This window comes from Grampus griseus (assembly GCF_964374135.1).
Source record: "Grampus griseus genome assembly, chromosome: 3".
NCBI lineage: Eukaryota > Metazoa > Chordata > Mammalia > Artiodactyla > Delphinidae > Grampus > Grampus griseus.
Genome location: NC_139019.1, coordinates 126,500,913 through 126,521,848, shown reverse-complemented (window position 1 = coordinate 126,521,848; position 20,936 = coordinate 126,500,913). Strand labels below are relative to the sequence as shown.

Sequence of the window (20,936 nt, the reverse complement as noted above, 5' to 3'; positions counted from 1 at the left end):
GGATGCCATAACCAATCAGCTGGGCACAGTTATGGGGCTGCCTCAACCTTTTAGTAAGAACCTACTGAGTGCCAGGTACTTAGTGAGGTACTATTATTATTATTGTTTAGGAAATCTTATTACAAAATGAATACATTTCTTTGTTAAATAAACAATTGGGAAGTAGAAAGTGAGAACTCCCTTCCAATTATACATATATTATTTCATTTAACTTCCTTAATCTGACCTGCCGTGGATTCTGTTATTATTCCTATTTTGCAGATGAGGCAGCTGAGGCTCAGAAAAGGTGAGGGACTGGGCCAGTATCACACAGCCTGCAGGGGTGGGCAGAGCTGGACCAGGGGGAGGCAGGCGCTGGTGAGGCCCCAGGTGCAGTGTGTAAGGAGGGCTCCCGCTCAGGGTCTCTTGCGTGCACTTGGGCGCCCCCTTTTGTTTTGCACCCTGCGTGCCTCACCTGCTTACCCCCAGATCCCACCCTACTGGGCTCCTTTCTTCCTGACTCCAAGGCTTCTGACTCCTGACTCCCTTCCCTTCACCACGCTATCACCCCCACCCACCAGCATCCCTGCCAGCCCCTGCCTTTGCCTGGGGATGAGGCTGCTGGCCACCGGGGCCTCCCAACTCCCAGTACCAGAGATCTACTCAGGAGTTTTCCTCTGGTCCAGGGAGAACTTCACTTCCCCCAGAGCTGCAACGTCTAACTGACCTCAGGATGCAGCCAGTGCCCAGTAGCATTAGATCAGACTAAGTTCCCAAGTGGTCCTCAGTTTCCTCATCTGTCGAACAGACATCAGCCATGCCTTCTTTCCAAGGCTGTCGTGACAGAAAAACAATGCTTGGGAAACTCTAGGTAGTTTGCAAATGTTACTGGCTATGCAAATTCATATCATTCATTCATACCTAGGAGCCCCTACTTCTGGCACCAGCACGTGGCTGATCACAAGGCAGCTTCTGATGGGCTGAAGCATTTCAGTGCAGAAGCTGGAATGTAAATTTAATTCTGAATCTAGCCTTTTTCAACCGTCATCATCCTCTTGGGTGGAGGTTGTGATTTGGGCCCACGTTCCCACCCCCCCATCCCCTTAGCTGCTCACCTGTCATCCTGTCACGCCGGCTCTTCCTCCTTTTTTGGGCTGGTGGCTCCTTCAGTTTCAACAGGATCACCTCCGTCGTTTCACTCTGTGGTCGCTGTCTGGCCTGCCATCTCTCTGGGCCCTTTTTTGCCCCTAAATCGGGACTTCCTGGTTCCAGCGGGCACCCCCAGGCCTCTCAGGGTGGGCTGTGGGATCCCACCCCCCTGCCCTGAGCCAAGATCTTGTCTTGGAAGAAGGTCTGAGCTGGCTGCCTCTTCCCCACCGACGGTTTCTGTTTTCGGAAGGCAGGTTGGTGTCCACTGCTGGCGGGTCACCTGATCTGTAGCTTTAAATTTAAAGGAACCAGGCTCAGGTAGGTATGGAGTCCAGGCCAGACGTGGCAAGAATGTGGGTGGGGCCTCTGCTTTGCAGTGGGATTGCAGCACAGGAGCAGAAATGGAGGGTGGGAGCACTGGCAGACTGGAGAGAGAGCAGGCACCTTCCAGCTCCATCCTGACGTTTTGTGTGACCTTGGTCTTCCTGCTCTGGGGCCTGACTGCTGCCCTCACACCATGAGGGAGGGTCAGGTTAGCTCACGCCCCGGGATGCCTAGGCGCTGAGCTCCCTTACTGCCCCATGCAAGGCGTGTGGGTGGTCAGCGCTTCCTTCCCCTCTCCACACCCACTCCTGCGGTCTGTGACAGAGGGGAAATGTGCTGTCAGCCAGGGAGGCAGGACAGTGATGCAGCCCCGCATTCCGAGACCCCTGGGGCGCCTGGTAACGGGCTTGGCCTTGTTGCCCTTGGAGATTCCCGTCCAGCTCTGTCATCCTGGGAAAGAGTCCCCTCTCCAGGAAAGGCCTAAAAACCACACAGACCAGGAGGAGAGTTCCCATCTGCCCGGCGGTCATCCTGGAACTGCCGCTGACCATCTGGGCATGAGGTCAGCAGGACGTGGAAATTCCCCATTCCTGTCTTTGTGTTTCTTTCCTCCAGAAGTCCAGACCCTCCCTTGGGCAGCTCCTCTCATCTCCAGAGAGGACTTTCTCACAGTAGACTGTTTGGTCTGGGCTCCCTCTGCCTGTAGCCTGTTTCTCCCCCTGCCCCCCAGCTGCCCAGGCTGGAGTCAGGAGAAGAGCCCTGCCTGCCCCTCCGCTGCTTCCCGTGAGTCCGCTTCCCTGTTGGCTCCCCAGTGCTGAGGGAGAGCACGCGTGGTTTGGAGGATGTGGAGGTGGGGTTTCAATTCCTGTATCCTGCATCCTGCTCTATCGCTTGGCCTTACATCTGGGCATCTCTGAGAGATCTTGGCTGTGCCAGCCTCGATTCTAGAAGTATATATGTATGGCTGTCCAGGTGCTTCTGGTCCGTGGATCACGGTTAGGCTCTCAGGATGTTTGCACAGGGCCTGTCAGGAGGCAGGCGTAGGGTCAAGGGTTCCTCTGGCCCTTTCTGTCTCTCTGTTCTGATCAGAGGTTTATTGGGGCTCTATTCTGGACCACTCTGAAGATACCCTGGTAGACCAGGTGATCTCGGCCCATGCTCTCGTGGAGCTTCTAATCTATTGGGCAAGCCAGATGTGGAGTAAAAACATTCCCAGATCATCACATAATGTCAGCTGTGAGTTCCATGTAGGGTGAGTGTGGAGTGGTGAGCAGGAACCCGGACACCTGCTGTCACTTATCACCAAAGGTGGCTATGGCCCCTCCGGCTGTTGGTCTCCGCATCTGTGAACTCCATTCAGCTCTTAATCACGGCTCACCTCCCAAGTGCCAGGCCTGTGCTGGCAACAGAGATGAGGAGAGCACGCCCCTGCCTCCAGGAGGTTCTCAGTCAGATGCACATAGGCTTACCTCAGTCATATATATTCCATACTGGGCGTAAGGGCTTGCTGGAGAGGCACACAGGAGAAAGGGGAGCATAGAGGAAGGATGCCCCCAACATCTACCAACATTTCAAGCTCCTTGCTATATGCTAGTCATTGTGTCAAGTGCCTTACCCACACTGTCTTTTAATTCAGTGACCCCTTCAAAGCTTCATTGCTCTGCTGTGTAACATTGACCTTTCAAGTTAAAAATAAGTCCCCCCTAAGCAGGCTGGTGACTTTTGTGTTGGGTGTGTGGGCAGCTGTCCTTTGCCTCTGTGGGGCTCAGCAGGGCGTGGGTGCCTCTCAAGTGTGTGTTTCTCTTTTTCATTAGTCTTTGGGGGAAAGGTCCCTCTCACCAGAATTTTGTTTTTCCTTCTGGCTCATGGCATCCCATGGTAATGTGGACCCTCTGGGCAAAATCCTTGTTTATCTCTTGTGCTGCAAGGCAGGGGAAACAGCCCAGAAGGTACCCATGTTACCCTGCAAATAGGCTTGAACTTGCATTTTGCCCGTCTGGCCTGAGTCTTGGCAGCTGGGTGAGGACAGCAGGTGATTAGCTCGGCTTTCTTAGGTGGAACTGGATTTTCATCTTGGCCCTCACTTGCGGGCTGTGTAATCCTGGCTGAGTTACTTAACCTCACCAAGCCTCCATTATAAAGTGAGGATAATTTCCTATGTATTTTAGGGTTGTTGTGCAGTTTGACTGAGATAATGCATCTGAAGGGCTTAATGCAGTGCCTGGCAAGTAGGTTAATGAATGGTGGCTGTTATTATTAGTCCCTTTTTACTCTTTTCTTGCAGTGAGCACTTGTGGGTGCTCAAAGGGCCTTTGAGGACTCGTGACTGAAATCGTTTTGGCCCTGGGGGTGGTGATCTTGGGAGGGAGGTTTCGGGGCCCCAAGTCCTTCTGAAGTCCCCAGTGGAGGCCTTTGGAGCTCTTTCGTGGTTAGTAAGCTCTTTGTAGGGCTGGAGGCTGAATCAGTTTTTCAGCCTCAGGGCCTTTGCACTTACTGTTCTCTCTGCCTGAAATATTATTCCCCCAGATATCAGCATGGCTAGTTCCCTCACCTCTTTCTATAAAGTCCCTGCCTCAAACTTGCTGCTTAATTTTTGTCCGTAGATGTTTTTATCACCCCTAATACTATGTTCATCTCTCTCACTATGTATCTGCTTGTCTACCTCCATCACTAGAATGTAAGCTCCAAGAAGGATTTTTGTCTATTTTGTTTGCTGATAATTACCTAGCACCTAGACTAGCACCCAGCACAGAATAGATGCTCAATAAGTAATTGTGGAATGAATGAATGCAAGAAAGAAGTTTCTCTGCTAAGTCACAGAACTCGGATTCTGAAATCACTTTGCACAGTGGTTTCAAATGAAATAAAGCTGGTGAAATTGAACAGAGTAATGCAGAACACTTGCTGCACAAGTAGATGGTGCTTTGATGGAAAATCCATCTGTTCATTAGAACTGGAAGGAGGAGGTTGACAGTGTCAATTCATATAGTAAATATTAGTCAGGGGTTTTCTTCTTGTTCTTTCTTTTAAAAAAGATAGTGCACATATAAATGGAAATTCAGATTGGATTGACTTGCTTATCCCTTTGGTCACAAACATTTCATTTTAAAGATCACTGATTTAGTGTAAGACTTTCATTTCCCCTCCTCCAAGAGGGGAAGGGACTGCCCACAATCCCACAGTGAGTTAATAGCTAGACTATTTATTCATTTGATAAGTGTTTATTGGGCATTCCTGTCATAGCTAACACCATGCTGGGTGCTGCAGATGCAGTGATGCAGGGTCCTCTTCTTCTGGACCCTGTCAACAGGACATGAGCTCAAGTGTTTTGACTCCAAGGCCAGTGCTCTTTCTTGTACTCCACATTGCACCTCACAGTTGACTGCTGTTCCAAATGAACCGGTGGTACAGTGAGGCTGCTGAAAGAAACTGATGCCATTCTTAGGTTGCATTAATAGAGGCAAAGTTTCCAGATCAAAGGAGGTGACTGTTCTGCTCTGCTGTACTGTGGCCAGGCAGTCTGAAGTGCTGTGTTCTCTTCTGGGTTATGGTGACTGCCTTCTGGGGCACTGATTGACTAGGATGCCTCAGTGGCTTGGCCAGCCCCCTGACATACTGCTGTTGTCCTTACAGCCAGGCGGGCACCACGGCAGGGGCTGAGCCACCATCATGGAAGGGAGAGGACCATACCGGATCTACGACCCTGGGGGCGGCGTACCTCTGGGTGAGGTGTCCGCAGCTTTTGAGCGCCTAGTGGAGGAGAATTCCAGACTGAAGGAAAAAATGCAAGGGATAAAGATGTTAGGTAAAGCAGACCCTGCACTCTGCCTGCAAGCCCCCCCCCTGCAGCCTGCAGTGCCAGCTGGCATATGCTTCTGCCCAAGTCATCCCTCTCCCTCCTGCCCCACAGCTGTGTCTTTGTGTACTTCTGTAGCACGGTGGCAGTATTCCCAGCCCTGAGTCCCTAGCACCCCAGAACCATGATGACAAGACTCAGAATACCTTGAGGGACTGAGAAGGAGGCCTGGGGTGGCGGAGAGGGAGCTGGCAGGCCCAATTAGCAGACAGGGAAACAGAATGGCCCATCTTCCAGAAGCACCAGAAATGGGGAGAGCTGGCATCACCAGGGCAACCAGGGTACGGTCCCCAAGTGTTAGAGCAGGGAGCTGAGCTTGGCTTGAAGCAAGGCGGGAGGAGGCCCCTTGGTTTCTCTGTTCCTGGCTTTTCCTCAAGCTGTCGCCACTGCCCAGAACAAGCCTGCTTACCTCCACATGACTGACTGGTCCCCATCTGTCAGTACCCAGCTCAGATGCCGTCTTTTCCTCCATGAGAGGCTTTCATTGATTTCCCCATCCAGAGGGGACTCTCTTTCCTCCAAACTCCTCCTTTGCCTTGCTGCCACCTTCTCTGGGCTTAGGCTTTGGGGGTGAGCACAGCTCCCAATTTTCCAAATGCTTTCTCCTTGCTTGGCAGATCTCTCCTTGGAATGGCAGATTTGGGGAGGAGGGATGGAGTTTCCCTGTCTCCACTTACAAAAGAAGGCAAACGAGGCCCAGAGGGGTGGTTGATGTTATGGAGGGTCTCCTCCCTTCAGGCAGTCCCTGACTGCAGGCCGTAGGCTGTGGGTAGCCCCCCCTGGCTTTGTGGAGTCCCCAGCCAGGTGCGGTGGGAGTGGGGCAGGAAGAGGGTGCCAGGGACCAGGAGTTTGTTCTAGATTCCCCTCTGCTCCTTTTCCCCTGGTTGCAGGGCTCTTCCTCATCAGGCCTCTTTCTGGTTGTGGGCTAGAATGACGTGTGTCCCACTCAGCCCACAAGGTGATGCAGGGAGTGAAACCCAGGGCCTGCAGCTCCAGAACCCAGGTAGAAGCAGGCTTAGAGGCTAGGGATGGGAGAACGAGCGCACTGAACTGAGTAATTCCTTTTATTCCTCCTTCCCCCATTGTCTCCCCAGGGGAGCTTTTGGAAGAGTCCCAGATGGAAGCGTCCAGGCTGCGGCAGAAGGCAGAGGAGCTGGTCAAGGACAGTGAGCTGCTCCCACCACCGTCTCCCTCTTTGGCCTCCTTCGACCACCTGGCTGAGCTCACAGGTACAAGAGGAGCCCAGGCGGTCCTCTGCCTTGCCCGTACTCCTTACTTTCTAATCCCTTAACCGTGGACTCCCTTCTTAATCAGAAATCCACCTCTCCTTCATTTATCCTTAGGCCGCAGGCCATCCTCCCAGTCATGTTCTGGCTATAGAATCCCCCAGAAGGTCAGATTTGGAAAGGACTTCAAAATAACCTTGTCCAAAGATAGCTGGTGACTCAGCAGTCCTGAGGCCCTGGCAGACATTAGAAATGGATCACAACAATCCACTGCACCCAGGATGTGGACTCAGGATCTTTATCAGCGTAACTTATTCAGCAAATATTTAATGAGCAGCTACTATGTGCCCGGCATCATGCTCCAGGCAGCCACTTTGGGTCACTAGAGTTGGCATCTGAGTCAGAAGCTCTCTGGTCTGGCCCCCCTCCTTCCATTTTACAGGTGAGGAAGCTGAGGCTTGTGGAAGAACTAGATTTGCCTATCAGCCTGCTGCAGTGTCTTTCAGATGTCAGGTCCATATGCTACCTTTTTTTTTTTTTTTTTTTTTTTTTGTGGTATGCGGGCCTCTCCCTGTTGTGGCCTCTCCCGTTGCGGAGCACAGGCTCTGGACGCGCAGGCTCAACGGCCATGGCTCACAGGCCCAGCCGCTCCGCGGCACGCAGGATCTTCCTGGACTGGGGCATGAACCCGCGTCCCCTGCATCGGCAGGTGGACTTTCAACCACTGCGCCACCAGGGAAGCCCCATATGCTACCTATTAAAGGAAAGCGTTGACTATGACTTAGGGTTAAAGTCCTGTGTGTGATCACCATGCATTCCCCTGGCATGTCTCCAAGTCCAGGACAAGGTCTGGGTCTAGGGAGGAAAAGGTGCCCCCCGACATGGGGCTTAGATGCCTCCTGCTGCAGCCCCACCTTACGGTCTCAGCCCATGCCAGTGTGCCAACCTTCCATTTGGCTGCTGGCTATATTTAGTGAATGGACACATGGAGGAAAGTGATGCTCACAGAGTCCACTGTTCTGCAGGCAATGGATGTTTCCAGCTTCCACTTGTCCATTCAGTAGTGCTTTCTGAGTCCTGGTTGGGTGCCGGGCCTATCCCTAGAGGGAGCCGTGCAACTCCCCTCAAGGGGCCCCCTGTGGCCAGAGTGCCAAGAATTCGGGGAAGGAGAGCTAAATTTGAGTCCTGGTTCTGTCTGCAGTTGCCAACTGTGTGACCGTGGGCCAGTTGGTGACCTTTCCATGCCTCAGTTTTCTTACCTTTAAAATGGGGACACAGAGCCGTCTTGAGAATTGGCTGAGATAATAAATATAAAAACACTTTGTTAATTGTAAATTGTCATCCTTGTCATCATTGAAGCAGGTCCAGGGTAGCAAGGAGCAGTGGCCACCTTGGGATTTTCCCAGCAAATCCAGGGAAGATGGTCTCTCTGCCCAGGTTCTACCCCGTCATTCCAGAGCCAATCGTTCTCCCAGGCTACCGGGCCCTGCTGGGACCACCTCCCATTTTCCCAGACTCGTGTAGGGAACTCTGTCTGAGAACTTTCCTGGCCAAGGCTGTCCTTAAGGGGGCAGCATCTGAGCTTTTCCCCTTTCCCTGCTGCTCACCCATGTTTTCTCAATTGTCCAGGAAAGGATGCAGATGTTCCAGCAACCCCCGCTGACCCTGCACACCCCAGCGACAAGCCAGAGCCAGTCCCCAAACCTCCAGCAAGTGTAAGTTGCATTTGGAGTCACGGCTGAAAGTTGCCTGGATTTCAAGGTCCCATTGGCAGAACAGCAAGAGAGAGGTTTGGGGTCAGGAAACCTGGGTTCTGACTTGCTGGGTGATGTTGGCAAGTTGATCTCAATCTCTCTGGGGCCTCGGTTTACCCATTTTCAAATGAAGGTCAGAGTTAAATCTTACCAGGAAGACCCTGATATGCACAAGGAGTTCCTCCCATTTGCTAGGTTGCATAATGTTAAGCATGTATCGACTGCACGGTGCTCAGAAAGTAGGCGGATGTGACAAATCTGTCTTCTGCAGATTTGCCTTGAGAAGTTTTGCTTGGTATCCTAGGACTGGAAGGGACCCAGGTGGTCGTATCATATATTTTTATTTTTAAATTTTTAAAAATATTTATTTATTTATTTATATTTGGCTGCATCTGGTCTTAGTTGCAGCACGCGGGCTCTTTCATTGGGGTGCACGGGCTTCTCTCTAGCTGTGATGCGTGGGCTCTGTAGGTGGCATGCGCGCGCGCACAGGGCCTTAGTTGCCCTGCGTCATGTGGGATCTTAGTTCCCCAACCAGGGATTGAACCCGCGTCCCCTGCATTGGAAGGCAGATTCTCAACCACTGGACTACCAGGGAAGTCCCAGTCGTATCAGTTAGAGTCTCCATCCCACAGATCAGATCAGATCCAGAGAGAGAAGAACATTTTGTGAGGTCATGCAGACAGCTGAGGAAACAGAGAGGTGAAAGGGAAACTGTCTAGGGTGGCGCCGAGATCCAAAGCTGGGCCCTTGGTGGCCATGGGGCTTCTGCTGTTCGACCAGGTTTAACAGCAATCCCAGAGCCAGTTGCTGGTCCAGAGGGACCATTGGCCCATCCTCTGGTGGCACAACCAGTACCTTCTACTTGGAGTGGCTGGGTGATGTGGGGGAGACTGGAGTCCTTGGCCTCCCTGGATTTAGGTGTGTCCTGAAAGTCTCTCCAAGTTTGTGGATGTCTTGTTGGGACTTGTCCCAGATCAGTCCACTCCCCTGGGATCTCTGGGGCTGGGTTGGCAAGGCTGGCACAGGACCACCATGGCTGTGGCCACACTAACTGTTGTCTGTGTTCTCTAGGTGACCAGTCAGAGACACCTAGGCCCAAGAGACAGCTCTGGTGCCATAGCAGGAATGTTAGATTTGCAGTCCTTAAATGCAGTCCTACTTTTGCATTTATTAATGATATGCCTTCAGTTTCCTCATCTGACAAATGGGGATATAACCTTCTGACCACTCCATGGGTTGCTTTGAGAAAAAATGGAGTTCATGAAAACATTTTAAAAGTGCAAAGCCATTAAGAAAGATACGATCCTAAAGTGCTAGCGGTTTAAAGTCAGCTAGTCCAGTATCCCTGTTCTACAGATGAGGAAACTGGCCACAGAGGGATGTGACCTTGAGTCACACAGTGGGTTGCGGGCTGACTTGCTGGGAGTCATTCCTGCTTCGTGGTCTGTGAGCTCATCCTGGGCCGGCTCTCCTCCTGCCCAGAGGACTTGGACATGAGGAGGGGTTTCCTCCTTCCATTCTCTGACCCCGCTGTACTCTCAGCCATGGGGCCCCAGAGGACGGGCGAGGCGTTTTTCTCTCAGGCAGCCCCTGACCCCCTTTTTCTGCACAGAGCACCTCCTCTGAATTTGAAGTGGTCCCTGCCGAGGGGCATTCTTCACCAGAGAGCGGTGGCCACACCAGAAATACCATGGTGAGTGGACGGCAGGTCCCTGGGCATATCCCCCGTCTCCTCTCTGTTTCAGTCACCTGGCCCCGCGTGAGAGGCACAGGACCCGCTTATATCCCCTGGGCACCCCGGAGTCACTAGGGATACGCTTGAGGGGACAGCACCAGGGGGTGCTTCTCGCTCACATATGCAAATCCGTGGCTGGTGACTTCCGTATGAGCCACACAAGCACCCGACCATTGTGAAAGCCCGGGCACGTTGCCAGCCCCACTGGCCTCCGCCAAGCGCTGGGCACCTCTGCAGGCTCTGACTCAGCCTTTGGGCCTGTGGGCTCGTAGCCTGGGTAGAAAGGGTCAGAGAAACCCAGAGCAGCTTGAGGCAGATGTGGCCCTTCTGTGCAGGCTCTTGGCTGCTCCCAGGCTCCCCTTTGGGGCATGCAGGTAGGAGGTTAAACCTTGCACTTACACATACACGCACGCATGCGCGCACGCACACACACACACTCCCCTCCAGCTCTGGGGTGTCCACCTGGCATCCTCATTCTCTACTTTACCCTACTTGCTGCCTTTATTCCAACTGTGTTGTCCTGTTTTCTCTTAAAATGGCAGACTTATTGGAGAACCACTGAGAAAGGTGTGGAACGTTGTTCAAAAGTCTTCAAGTCCTGCCCTCTCCTCCTCCTTCCTCCTTCCTCACTTTGAGATTTTTTGATTGTTATACAGGCAATAAGTGGTATAACCCTTCCCGGATACCTTGGTCACCACTGCCTCATTCTACCAAGGATTTGGGGCACAAATGTTGCTCTTTGCATGTGAAGTGAATGGCTTTGGGAAGTGGTAACTGGAACGTGGAGGGAAGTGAGACAGGAAACTGCTGGTTTCCATTATAAACCTTGTAAAACAATTTGACTTTTTAAGCTACAAATAGTTGATTAAAATGTTAAAATTTTAAGTTAAAAGCCAAAAAATTAGTGAAAATATAATTAAATTAAAAATATTGAATTAACAAGGCAAAAAAAAAATGTTGCTCTTTAGTTCACTGATTGCATCTTGTGTCTGTCAGTCCCCAGTGCAAGGTCCTCATCAGTTGTTATGCAGCTTACACTAGCATGCCTTCAGTGATGAGGGGCTGCTCTGAGTATCAGAAATGTTCTGTGTTTTGTCCCCTGGGAACTTCTGTCCCCTTGTCCTGTTCTATCCCCAAGGGCTCTGAGAAGCTGGCCAAGGAGGCAAGACCCCCCTGCTCAGAAAGCATTTCACTCTATGACCTCAGCCTTCACCTCGTTAATAGGTTCCTCCTTAGCCCCACCATGTGCCTAGTCTGTGCTGAGCAAAGACAAGACAGCCTCCCTGCTTTCTGGGAGCTTGTAGGCCAGTCGGAGAAGTCAGGGTGATGAAACAATTCACCAGCCTTCAACAGAGCACCGTTCACCACCTCATATCCTGTGTGGGAAGAGGCAGTGGGGGAATGAAGACAGAACTGAAGAGCCTCTGATAGAATAAGGTGCTAAGAGTGTTATGGAGGCATTCACTGGACGGCACGCTGTGGCTGTCAGGGCGTTTCCCCTGCTGCAGAGTTCAGATGAGGGAAGTGGCCATAGATGGAGAGTCAGGAAGCCCACGTTCCAGTCCTGGCTCTGCCACTGGCTCACTGGGCAACTTTGAGCAGCCTCCTTCTCCCCGAAGCTTCGTTTCCAAACTGGAATCCTGAGGCTCCCTGTACCTCTGATGGCCTGCGACTGCCATAAGTGGTAGGGGAGGCCTGCTAGAGCAGCTGAAACACGGGGGTGCTGGGAAGGATGAACAGAGGGGGCACCATAGGAATGAAGCCCGAAGAGGCGTGGGGCCTGATGGGTGGGGTCTCAGGCAGGGGAAGAGGGGGACTCGGACGCCTGGCAGGGGCTTGATGCAGTCAGCTGTCAGCTACCCCTGTGGGTCCTTGGACGTGGTGTTCGCATAGCTAAGGCATTGTCTTTGCCAAGAGTGTTCTAGACAGAGGAAAGAGATAAAGAGAGAGACAGGGAGTGATAGATTCTGAGATTGGACTATATTGCCCACAGTTTGCTTCCTATCTCAAATCTCTGCTAGATTGGGATTCTTTGAACTATCTATGATTCCTAACGTGTTTTGAGTCTTGGGTCCTCTGAAAAGTTGATGAATGCTTGGACCACTCCCAAGAAGACACATGTATAGACATAACAGTCAGACAGTTTTGATGTCTGCTGGCCAAGCCTTCCTAAGCTGAAGAAGCAGTGCTGTGTACTGAGTGACACCCCTTCCTGGGCTTGCTGCTTTCGTGTGTCATTTCACTTGCATAAGAACCCTATGGGGTAGAAGAGAAGAAGCGGGATGCGTACGTGTAGTAGATGAGGATTCTGAGGCCCTGGGGACGAGGGATTTACCCACAGGCACTCAGCAAGGCCCAACGTGTGGGAGGAAGGTGGCTCCGGCACTGGTAAGCCAGCCAGTGGCCTGGGAGTCCCGGGTCCTGCCCTGTGAGTCAGCCCCAGACAGGGAACCTGCATAACTGGAGAATGTCCCTCGGCTGAGCTGGGATCAGAGGGGGAAACTGAGTCATGAGGAATGGGGAAGCAGAGGGAGGAAGGCTGGCGGCACCTACTCAGACTGTGGTGAAGAGCGGCCCGCATCCCCTCCCCCTGCCAGGAGCTGGGCCCCCTGCCCCACGAGGACGGCAACCTGATGCTGCACCTGCAGCGCCTGGAGACCACCCTGAGCGTGTGCGCCGAGGAGCCTGACCACAACCAGCTCTTCACGCACCTGGGCCGCATGGCCCTCGAGTTCAACCGGCTGGCTTCCAAGGTGCACAAGAATGAGCAGCGCACCTCCATCCTGCAGGTGAGGCCGGGCCCAGGGAAGGTGGCCTGGGGTCTGCCATGTGGTTCCCCCTCTGCTTCCTCCAGCTCTTCTGGCGAGTCCAGGGTACCACGGGGACTTCCGAGGGTGAGGATGGGGACCCGACTTGGGCTGCTTGTTCAAGGCAGTGAGCAGGGTAAGGAAGTTGTGAGAAGGGCCGAGGAAGAGGCAGGAAACCGGGAAATAATGGTGTGGGTGGTGCAGATTTCATGGTTGGGGTTACTCTCGAGGCTGGGGTGTGGTAGGTTGGCAGCAGCCTTGCCTTTGTTCTTCACATACAGGTGGGGAAAGGGAGGGGACAGAGGCCGGCCCCTTGTATGTTACTGTCCCTGCCCCCTGAGTCAGGACCATCATTATCCACACTTCACAGGTGGGGCCACAGCCCTTGAGAGGTGATTTTTTTTTTTTTTGCCTAAGGCCCCCCAGTTAGTAGATGGTGCAGCTGGGATTTGAACCTCGGTCTGTGGTATTCCAAAGTCCATGCTCTTAACTCCCATCCCAACCTGCCTCCCCAATGGAGGAGGCTTCCTTTTATAACTCTTCCTGTGCTGTGGGAATGAAGTCAGATTTCCTTCCTAGGCCAGGCCAGGCCTTGGAACCATATGGTCCTTGGCCAGTAGACTCCTTATTGCTCTCTTACCTTGGGCAAGTGACTTATCCTCTCGGTCCCTCCCTGTCCCCATTCGTAACACGGGGCTGGAAATGCCTCCCTCGTGGAATTGCTCTGAGTATTAAATGAAGCCCCTTGTACAGTCTAGAACATAGTAAGTGCTCAAAAAGTGGTCACTGTTAAGGTTTTATGGTGATGGCTCATCCACACTGGGCAGGGGATCTGAGCCTTGAGGGCTTGGGGGTGGGGAAGGAATCACAGATGGTGAAACTGAGGCTCCGAGAAAACCTGCTCAGGACCTGAGTATCTGTCACCTTAGTGACAGAGCTGTAACTCCAAGCCTTCCTCCTTCCTAGACCCTCCTCTGGGCCAGTCACCGCCCTGTTGTCTCACTCATGTCAGCAAACATGCAAGTGCCCAGTTGACGGATGAGGTGCTGGGGTGTCCACTGTGTGCAGCTTTGGGAAGGGCCTGGGTTGACAAAAGCAGGAGGGGCGTCCAGGCTGGAGACAGGTGTGAGGAGTGATGGGGGGAGCAGAGGATTCCCACCCCCACCTTGGGTGAGGGGCCACACTGGGAGGCTGGAGGAGTGATTGGAGCCTGGAGGGCCAGGCCGAGGGAGACCGCCTTCAGGTGTCAGCAGGGCCCGGAGATGTCAAGTGTCAAGGCTGAGCCACTGGGGAGGCGAACCTGGTGCGTTGCTTGTGGTGGGATCACTTTGAGTGTCAACTTTTCAGCTTTGTTGTTGTTTTCAATTAATTAATTTTTGGCTGCATTGGGTCTTCGTTGCTGCGTGCGGGCTTTTCTCTGGTTGCAGAGAGCAGGGGTTACTCTTCGTTGCAGTGGCTTCTCTTGTTGCGGAGCACAGGCTCTAGGCGTGTGCACGTGGACTTCAGTAGTTGTGGCTCGCGGGCTCTAGAGCGCAGGCTCAGTAGTTGTGGTGCACGGGCTTAGTTGCTCCGCGGCATGTGGGACCTTCCCGGACCAGGGCTCAAACCCGTGTCCCCTGCATTGGTAGGCGGATTCTTAACCACTGCACCACCAGGGGAGTGCCAACTTTTCAGCTTTGAAATAAGGATTGATACTGGGTCTCATAAAAGGGGTCCTGCCAACCCTTGTTATTTAAAAAAAATTTTTTTATTGACGTATAGTTGATTTACAATGTTGTGTTAGTTTTAGGTATGCAACACAGTGATTCAGTTTTATATATAAATACATATACACACATACGCAAATATTCTTTTTCAGATTTTGTTGTTGTTGTTGTTGGGCTGTGCTGTGCGGTGTGTGGGATCTTAGTTCTCTGACCAGGGATTGAACCCGTGCCCCCTGCAGTGGAAGCGCAGAGTCTTAACCACTGGACCACCAGGGAAGTGCCCCCACCGTTGTTTTTTTTTTTTTTCCGGCACGCGGGCCTCTCACTGCTGTGGCCTCTCCTGTTGTGGAGCACAGGCTCCGGACGCGCAGGCCCAGCGGCCATGGCTCACGGGCCCAGCCGCTCCACGGCATGTGGGATCTTCCCGGACCGGGGCACAAACCCGTGTCCCCTGCATCGGCAGGTGGACTCTCAACCACTGCGCCACCAGGGAAGCCCCCCACTGTTATTTTTTATCCGGCTCTTGTTTGTTTCCCTCTTAACTCTTATCATAGTTTGTAATAATTTTATTAGTTGGTTTCTTTACTTTGTGTTTGGTTTTTTCCCTTGTGTTCCCTGCTAGAATGTAGGCCTCACAAGAGGGGCAGGTGCCTTGTCGGTCATATTCACCACTGCATCCCAGTGTCTGGCAGTTCATAGGTGCTGAATGTATGTTTGGTGAATGAACAAATGAATGAATGAACTAATGAACTCACACATGAGCTCTATTAACCCCTTTGATGGAAGGTGATGACTTTTGTGACGACCTCTCTCCATCTGCTTTGTGCCCAGAGCGTTTGCCTCTTGCCTAGAAGGACAGCACATGAGGCCTTGTCCTGGTCTTCCCTTAGAGACCACAGCAGGGCGTTCTGTTCCCTGGAGGCCCCACTCAGGGCTGTTGCATCCTGGGTATTTGCCCAGCCTGTGGGTGGAGGTAGATTAATCTGGTTCCTCCTCATTCATTCACTGATTTGTTTCTCAGTTCACTCAGCATTTCCAAGGCCAGGTATGGCATGGGGCCTCTGCTGGGCATTGCAGCCAGTCATAATGGTGTTCTATTCCTCCATGTCTGACCACTCACCAGTTCCAGGCTCTGTTCTCCATCCAGCTTCTCAGGTCTTTCCTGGGTTAGTCAGAAAGGGCTCGGTTTTGCTGTGGAAACAAACAAGTCTGAAATCTCCCTGGATAACATGAAAGTTTTCCCTCATATTCTGTGTGGCAGGGACTTGTTTCTGCTCCACAATCACACTGAGGCCCCAGCCGTCTTGTGCCCTTCGGCAGCGATAGGGAAAAAGAGACCAGAGGATTGTGCATGAGCCAGCTCAGAAGTGGCACTTGTCACTACCACTCACCTTGCATTGGCCAGAACTGGTCACATGGTCACAGCAAGTCTGGGAAATGGACATGGAAGGGAGCGGGTAGAAGGTCTGGTGAATATCGCTCACTGTCTCTGCCCTCAGCCCGGCTCACAGCCTGCCACCTCCCTTCTCTGCTCTTTCATCACAGGCGAAAGAGGTACCATTTAGGATCTGCCAGATGGAGTTTAGTCCCCTTGGTGATTCCCAAGAGCTGTACAACCTCATGCACATTATTTCACGTGCACTAGCCTACATTTTTTTTTTTTTTTTGGCCACACCGTGCAACTTGCGGGGTCTTAGTTCCCTGATGGAGGATTGAACCCGGGGCCTCGGCAGTGGAAGCATCGAGTCCTAACCACTGGACTGCTAGGGAATTCCTTAGCCTACATTTAAAGTAGAGATGAGTTACGTAGCTTTGGGGAAGCTGTGAGGCTCCACTGAGGTGGTGAGTGGAAGAGCACCTGGCCATTTACAGGTCATGGGTTAGGTGCTCACTATGGATTTGTTGAGAGATTGAGTCGCTTAGTACTGACCTGGTGCATCACCCTTACCAGTGAGAACCTCCCTTCCCTCCATCTGTGAGGCCCTGAGTCTGGCTTCCCATCTTCCATGCCCCCTCCACCTTGCAGCACTTCAAACACATGTCCTCAAAGGTTACCAAGCGCCTGGCAGCTCACGAGGCACTTGCGCTCTCCCGGTCTCATTTGTCCTCATAGCAGCCCTATAAAGGAGGCAGGGGAGGAGCAGTTGCCCCACTTTGTGGGTGGGGGAGCTAACTGTGTCTCAGAAGTGAGGGAATCCTGAGCCACACTGGGAATTGGTGAGGTCTTGACCCGATGCCTTGTCTTCTGACTTGCCGGCTGACAACCTTGCTCCCTGGCTGCCTTGAGTACTCTCCAGATTGCCTAAGCTCTAGGCCTACTACGACTCAGGTCCATTCAGCCAATCAGTCCTGCATTCCTTCAACAAAGTGTCGAGCTGAGCTGGGCCCTGGGCTGAGGATCCCGCAGTGGACAACAGAGCGGCAAGAGGATCCCAGCCGTCTGGGAATTCATGGACTAGTTGGGTGGGGGGGACATTAAGAAAGTAACGACACTGATGGTTCTTTAGCTGTAATTGTCAGAGGTACCAGGAAGGTTGAGAGCAGGGGACTGTGAGTGAGGATAATGGAGGTGACCTAACTCACCTGAGATGTGGGAGTCAGGGAGGACTTCTTGGAGGAGGTGACGTTTAGGCTAAGACTTGAAGCAGGAGTAGAAGTCAGCCAGGGGAAGGCTGGTGGGGAAGAGCATTCTAGGCTGTGGGAACAGCAGTGAAGGAGGAGGAGGGATGGTGCTCTCTGCCTTGGAGGAACAGAAGGCGCTGTGGCTGATTCTTGGTCCAGCGTCCTCATGGCTGGCTCCTGAGGGAGAGGATGCAGAGAGGAGCCTGGGTGAGCCTTGTGGCTTGGCTCCTGCTATCCCAAGAGGGCTTGCGTGAGGCCATTGCAAAGGGGATACCGTGTCAGGACCTGGCGTGGCTATAGTGCCCCTCCCGCCCCCTAGCATCAACCTGTATTTGGGGTGCACCCCTTCCCTTACCTTGCCCGCATCTCCCTCTCTGCCCTGCAGACCCTGTGTGAGCAGCTTCGGAAGGAGAATGAGGCCCTTAAGGCCAAGCTGGACAAGGGCCTAGAACAGCGGGATCAGGCTGCTGAGAGGCTCCGGTAAGTCCAGGCTCCTTAGAGGAAGGGTGAGGAGTCGGATGGGCAGGAGGAAAATGGTGGTGCATGGCACTGATTTCCGGGCTGAGTGCTCTGAGGCCTGTGCCCAGAGCCCTGCTTTGGATGTCAGGTCTCTTGGTCCTTCTCCTTGGGTGTTTCCTCTCTGGTCCTTTTAATACCTTGGGGAGTGTTTGTGTATAAAGTGCCTTGAGAGCTTCAGAAGAGGGTCTGTACAAAGTGTACTCCTTCCTTGGGAACTTACCCCCTCCGCCTGTTAACAGCAGCTAGCTGGCTGTTGGAGAGAGGGCTCTGGACTTTGCTGCCTCCTGCTGGTCACCATCCTGACCTGCTCTGTTTCCTGAGAACAGTCAGGGGTTGCTCACCTGGGCTATACTACTGGGTCTCAGACTTAACTGTGCATCAGAATCACTGAGGGTCAGGAAAGGCATTGCAAGTTGACACTCCCGTGCTGAGATTCTGATTCATTGGGTCTGGGGTGAGACCTAGGCATCTGCATTTTCCAGTAGGCCTCTGTGATTACGATGTAGGTAGACCCAGGATCACACCTGAGAGGCACTGATCTTGACTGTCAGAGCTTGAAGGGCCCTTTGAGATCATGTGGGCCAAACCCCTCACCCTGCAGAGGGAAACAGAGGTCCAGGGAGAGGCCTGTGAGGCCCAGAGGGAGTCAGGTGTGACTGCTGATCCACTGTGCTGTTTTGAATCAGCATGTATTTATTGACTTCTGGATGGCCAAGCAGTTGGAGTTTTATAGCCATAATGACTCCATCCATGGATCCAAAAACCCAGGCTGGAGGAAAGAGCCATGATTAGAAGGTGAGGATGCAAGTCCCCACTGTGTGACCTTGGGAAAGCCAGTTTACTTCTCTGTTTTCCTATTATCACATGGAAACCAGCTGGCAAATAGAATACAAAGAAATAGTTTCCATATCTCAGTCACACCTGAGTCCACATCACCATTCTTCTTATGTCCTGTATCACCTACCTTATTATTTACTTAAGAATTTAATTTGCATCATGTTTTTGCTTAAGATTATTATAATGAAAACTTGCACTAGAGTAACTGGAAAACAGCATGACCTGGAATAAATAGAAGATACCTCCAATAATGAACACAACAAAAACGGAAGGATGTTAATTCGTTTTGGCGAATTGCCCGCTCAAGGCTCTGAGGCTGAAGGCTGCTCTTTCTCTGTTAACACGGGAGACTAGCAAGCACTAGAGAGACACTCAGGACCTATCAGCACCAAACTGAGACTTTCCCCATGCTCCGCACAGGACGTCTGAGGATAATTGGAAAGGGTGGAATTTTCTCAGAGAGTGTGATCCAGGGTTCTTTAATGCAGTGTGGATGTAGCCTGGAGATCTCATGTATACAGACGTCTCACAGTTGGGGAAACCCTGTTGGTGAGCATCAGAGACTTCTAGGGAAGCTGAGCAAAGTGACGTAAGGATGCCCTTTTTGGTTGCACCTGAGGGCAGGTCTCAGGGACTCGCCATACTCCCCACGTCTCAGCTGCAACTCAGATGAGTAGCAGGTCTGAGGTCGCCAGGATCCTCGACCCAGGGCCAGCAATATGACCTCTCTCTTTGCCTCCAACCAGGGAGGAAAACCTGGAGCTCAGGAAGTTGTTGATGAGCAGCGGCAAAGATGGTGCCTCCAGATGGCCAGACTCACCAAAGACGGAAGGCACGGGCAAGAAGGGGGCAGCCACACAGCAGCAGGTATGTGGTCAGAAACTCCTTCCCCAGCACTGCAGTGGCTGGTGCCCAGCCTCCAGAGGCAGTGAGCCAGCCCCGCTGCTGGAAGGTTCTAGTTGGTAGACGGCGTTTCCTTGGCTTGTCCTGAGAGTCCACCTCCCTGTAGCTTCCACTTCTCAGCCCTTATTCTGCTACCAGCCACATGGAGCATCCCATTCCCTGGGACGCACGCTCAGCCTGCTGGCTGTGACTCTGGCTCCCTGGCCCCCACATGCCTTCTCTTCTCCAGGCTGAATAGCTGCAGTTCCTTGGGTCATTTCTTACAAAGGTGGTGTCGTGTCATTTGTGCAGTCTGGGCATATCCCCTAAACACATTCCAGTTTGTCAAGGTCTCTCTTACAGGGTGGCTCCCAAAAATCAGTTAATGTCTCAGATACCCCTGGTGGTATTAGGGTGTTAGGTTGAGAAAGCCCCTGAAGGGACTCTGTTAAGCTCCTGCCTGGGAGCCTCTGACATACAGAGAACAGGGTGTGGGCTGACTCAGCAAGGCCTGCTAATGCCCTGGGCTGGCCCACCTGCCCCCTTCCCACCACAGCTCCCAGCGCTGGCTCACATCCAGTTCCCAGCTAGGAGCTGGCTGGCCCCTCGCCTGGTCTGTGCTGTGCTGCAGAGCTGAGTCCCAACTTTTTACTGACATGTTTTTCCTCTTTAATGGGATTTAATGGCTGTACAGCAGGACTCAATGTCTTTAACAAACCCCACACTTGTGTAATAGTAATAATTATCCTAATAACTTAATTCCTTATTACTCTGTGGCAATGTAGAGTTTACCTGGGATTTGCAAACTCATTATGTGATTTGGACGTCCTCTCGACATGTCAGGGAGGCAGGGCTGGGACTCTTACTCCGTGAGACAGCTATGGCAGGAGGTTTGGAGAGGTCCTGTGACATCACATCATCTAGATTCCTGCATCCACCTGCTATTAGGCAGATGTGGGGTGTGAGAGGGCAACATGCCGATGAATGGCCTTCTGAATCCCAGCCCATGAAGCCCCTCTCTGCTTCCGTTTACCCCTCAAGTCAGAGCTTGCCTTGTCTGCCCTCTTGAGGAAGTGACCTGTGGACTCTCCTGATCTCCCCTGGGTTCTCGGAAGTGTGTGGGCAGGCCTTTTCACTTTTCCAAAGCTCTTAACGTCACTGACTTCTCGAAAGGCCAGATGCCCTTATTGCCCTGCCGGGGAGGAAGTTCCCGTAGGAGGCGTGCGTTCTGGGCAGTGGTGAAGCCTGTGCCCTGGAGTTGCATGTGGGTTGAATGCTGACTCTACCTCTGGTCAGTGCTGCTACCTTGGACAAGTTGCATAACCTCTCTGACCTCAGTTTCCTCCTCTGTGAAATGGAGATAATGACACCTACCTCAGAAGGTCATTGGAGGATTCAGTGATGTGATGCCTGTACAGTAGGTTTAGCACTTGGCACGTGGTAAACAGTGAACATTGGCTATTGCTCTTAATGGCAGATTTGATGCCTCTCTTCTCTGTGGAGGTTAAGGGTGCACCCAGGAGCATGGCACCCCCCT

The 20,936-nt window shown here is 52.4% G+C and overlaps 1 protein-coding gene across 5 annotated transcripts in view; it reads left to right on the top strand.

Annotated features, from left to right (window-relative positions):
* TNIP1 (TNFAIP3 interacting protein 1) overlaps window positions 1-20,936 on the top strand; it is a 52,110-nt gene that overhangs the window by 15,911 nt on the left and 15,263 nt on the right. For 3 of the 5 annotated variants that reach the window (XM_082650237.1, XM_082650238.1, XM_082650236.1), the window contains exons 2-8: window positions 5,086-5,257; window positions 6,403-6,537; window positions 8,164-8,249; window positions 9,904-9,984; window positions 12,624-12,815; window positions 17,547-17,641; window positions 19,264-19,384. In XM_082650237.1, coding sequence (XP_082506363.1) covers window positions 5,122-5,257; window positions 6,403-6,537; window positions 8,164-8,249; window positions 9,904-9,984; window positions 12,624-12,815; window positions 17,547-17,641; window positions 19,264-19,384 — 846 coding nt within the window. In that variant the 5' untranslated portion in view covers window positions 5,086-5,121. The remainder of the gene's footprint in view (window positions 1-5,085; window positions 5,258-6,402; window positions 6,538-8,163; window positions 8,250-9,903; window positions 9,985-12,623; window positions 12,816-17,546; window positions 17,642-19,263; window positions 19,385-20,936) is intronic. The other 2 variants (XM_082650240.1, XM_082650239.1) reach the window with 2 other exon arrangements.